The 3,610-nt window shown below is 36.8% G+C and overlaps 1 protein-coding gene across 1 annotated transcript; it reads left to right on the top strand.

Annotated features, from left to right (window-relative positions):
* Nucleotides 1-1,556: 1,556 nt before the first annotated feature.
* On the top strand, nt 1,557-3,321 carry LOC141638855 (F-box/LRR-repeat protein At2g42720-like). Its single transcript, XM_074448047.1, has 4 exons — nt 1,557-1,682; nt 1,840-2,475; nt 2,679-2,825; nt 2,925-3,321. The coding sequence occupies exons 1-4, from the start codon at nt 1,557-1,559 to the stop codon at nt 3,216-3,218; spliced, it is 1,203 nt and encodes a 400-aa protein (XP_074304148.1). The 3' UTR covers nt 3,219-3,321.
* Nucleotides 3,322-3,610: the final 289 nt, after the last annotated feature.

Raw genomic sequence — 3,610 nt, 5'->3', positions numbered from 1 at the left:
GTTTCTTCTCATGTAAGTGTAATCCCTCTAATCCTTTTCTTCTCAGTCTTATCCTTTTGCCTTTTGTTCAATTGCTCTCAACATCTTAGGAGTTTCCCATTAGTTACTACTTTATAGAATTACCCAAACTTTGCTTCAACGGCATATCATGAAGTCTTGGTGTTTCCATGTTGCCAGTTTTTTGTATGTGATTCACTGATTTGCGGATTGAAATGAAAACTTCTATATGAACTAAGCGCTCTTTGGAAGGTTTAAACTTGTGAGAAACCCAACTTTTGATAAAAACACTAATAAAAATTCTCATTTCAGACGGGCCATATATGACCATTTTATAGTATATGACCATTTAAAAATGATCACATTTCTACCTAAAAAAGTGACCATTTTTAAATGAATTTGGATCCTCTCCATTACTTTCTCTCCATTACCTCTCTAATACACTCTTATTATAATATATTTTCTCTTTTCACTCATTTAAACATTACTTTTATGAAATAATTACAACCATTAGATCGTCCCAAGATTTAATCCGGACCGTTTAAAAGTAATGGAGGTCTATTTCTTTTTAGGTAATTGAGAGAATCCGGACCGTTTTTAAATGGTCACATATAGCCAGTGTGAAACCTTTAGATGAAAATGAAAATGACTGTCTTAAGGGAGACCTACTGAAACACCAAATGAGAGAGTAACATTTATGCTTAGATAAGCAGGAGTTTTCTAGTTCGAGTATGCCATACATTTCTGGTGGGGTCAGTCAGGTCATTGTGGTTTTGCATACAAGTTATTCGTGTTGTGGTTTTATCCAGTTATGTTGGATTAGATTATTTTCAAGCTACTGCTGAAATGAGTTCCTTTGTTATAGTGCGCTTTTATTGGGTCATGTCGGATTGGGTTATTTTCAAGCCACTGGTGAAAATGAGTTAATTAGTCTAAATTTGACGAATAAAGAGATTTGAAAAATTAATTCATTATGGAATGTGTGACAATTATACATTATTTTCACATAGGTCATATCAATTGTGATTTATAGCTGGTTATTTCGGGTCACACATTTAGGTCATTTCAGGCCACGCCAATTATGAGTCAGGTGGTTTCAGTCAGCTTAATTTATGGTTGACCAAAACTCGAGCCATTCTGATTGTGTTGGTTACTTGGAGTCTTGTTATATATGTGTTGTGCAATTCGGGTCATTTTTAGGTTTCAGAGCCGGTCGGACTAGTTTAAGCAGCCAAGTCCCTCCATGTTGTAAAAGAGAGATGCTTGCAGAAAATGAATCAACATAATGACTTGTTTTAAAAGTAGTGTGGTGATTGATACTACAAATTTACTAAGCATGATGAAATATAAAGGATATCCGATATCCTTTGAAAGGCTCTGCTTTATATATGTGTCGCTAAACATTACTTATATAAGATATATTCTAGGACATTTAGGTCTCTGCAATTTCATACACTTCTATGATTTAATTCCTTGCTTGTTAAAAATTGTGTTCCGTAATCTGTCATCAGGTGGTCTTATTGAGAGAAGCTTGATAACAGGTAGTGATTAGTGAAGTCATGAGTCGACCCCTGAAATGTGGTAAGCTTTCAGAAGTTGAAGATCAAGAAAATACGGATAAGATCAGCAGTTTACCTGATGACTTACTCGGGCATCTGCTCTCATTTCTACCAACAAAAAACGCTGTTAGCACGAGCATTTTATCGACTCAATGGAGGTGCCTCCATATGCTGACAAATTGTCTCTCTTTTGATTTACCACACGTCTATCGTGAAAACGAGATTAAATCCCAGAAAAAGAAATTTAAGAAGTTTGTGAATAGGGGTCCTGTTGTTGCACAAGGTATCGCCCATCAAGAAATTCCATTTGAATTGTGGTGAACACACTTATGATGATACGCATCTTCATGCATGGGTTAGTGTTGCATTATTGAAACGAGTTGAACAGCTCAATCTTTCTTTCAGAGGACAGTTCAATGCGCTGCCTCATTGCCTCTTTGTTTGCCAGACAATAGTCGAATTGAAAATATGTTGTATAAAAGGTTTTCGAGTTCCCAACTCGATCCACCTGCCAAGCTTAAAAATCCTTCGTCTCACCAGTAAAAATTTTTCAGATAGAGATTCATTGGGCAAGTTTGTCTCTACTTGTTCATTGCTGCAAGAACTAATTGTTGACCAATGTGAATGGCATGTGGACTCTGATCGTCATGTTTGCCTCTCCTCACAATCGGTTAAACATTTGACAATAATTTACTGTAAGGATCGATTTGAGGTTGATGCCCCAAATTTAGTTTACTTACAGTACTACTCCACTGAAGATGTAGATGTAGCTTTGTCACTGAAGAGTGCAGACCGTCTTGTGGAGGCAAACTTAGAATTCTCCTTCACTGACAATTCTGATTTAATTCAACTTGGCCTCGCACTTATTAAAGCTGTCTACCATGTCAAAGAACTATATTTGCGTGGTGATGCTATACAGGTACAGCCTATGCGTCCATCTTTTTTTTTCCATGTGCGTTCTACATTTTGCCGTAAAGTGGCTCACTACACTCTTAATACTTGTATCATGAAGTATTAGAAGAGTAGTTGGGCAAGGCAGCTTATACCCGATCTCTTACCTCGCAACAGGCGGGCGCTATCTACTTTTTGCGCAAACTAATATGCGGTTTTCTTTGATTGAAGTTTCTTACCCGTACTGAAGATGATCAGATCCCTTTGTATCCAAACCTGGTAAAGTTGTACCTAGGTCTTTGTACATATGATACTTGGAAATATGTAACTTACTGGCTAGCCAACTTACCTCGGCTTGAAACGCTCATTTTTTATCAGGTTAGTTTAGATTGGTTGTACCTTACCAATATGCTGTATTCTTTTAACATTTCGCCTGCACTATTTTCTACAGCCTTACCGATGTTTTCTATCTACTAGGGACTTGTTGATGTGTACTCAAGGGCAGAGAAGTGGCCTTCAAACATTGCATTGATCCCTTTTTCATCTCGTGTCAAGGTGATTGAAGCCTGCAGTTTCAATGGTACAACGACTGAGCTAGTAATTCTGAAGTATTTACTTAAAAATGCCCGAATATTGAAGCGATTGATCTTATATAAAGTCTTGGAGAATTTTTCGAAGAAGCAAGAATTACAAGCAAACAAGAAATTGTTGATGTTTCCAAGGGCTTCAAAAACATGTGTTGTACAATTGAGGAAAGAAGAACAATATTGATAAAAGAATCATCCAGATATCTTTCATAACGATGTCTTGAACACTTTTATCCAATTTTTCTCTTTGGTGCGCTTGTTAAGTAATAAAGTTTTTTTTTTTTTTTTTTTTTTTTCCGACAATAGTAAAATCATATATTAAATTAAAAACGTAAGACTACAAGTGTAGGTAAGTACCAAGATCGTTGGTCATCCGGTAGCCAGGCTAACAGACCAATTTCGATGTATGTGAAGTAAAAGGCGAATTTCACGTAAGGAATTTCGCGCATCTATTGATACAGGTGTATCACTAGCCAGAACTAAAGATAGTTTCCTAGATGTCGCCCAAGAGGTGATAGATGGAGGGGATTCGGTGCGTGCCCGCAACATAATTTGAAGCAAAGCTCTGGAGTATGC

The sequence above is a fragment of the Silene latifolia genome, unplaced genomic scaffold (genome assembly GCF_048544455.1).
Source record: "Silene latifolia isolate original U9 population unplaced genomic scaffold, ASM4854445v1 scaffold_218, whole genome shotgun sequence".
In the NCBI taxonomy this organism is placed as follows: Eukaryota; Viridiplantae; Streptophyta; class Magnoliopsida; order Caryophyllales; family Caryophyllaceae; genus Silene; species Silene latifolia.
This window is presented reverse-complemented; position numbering and strand designations above follow the sequence as displayed.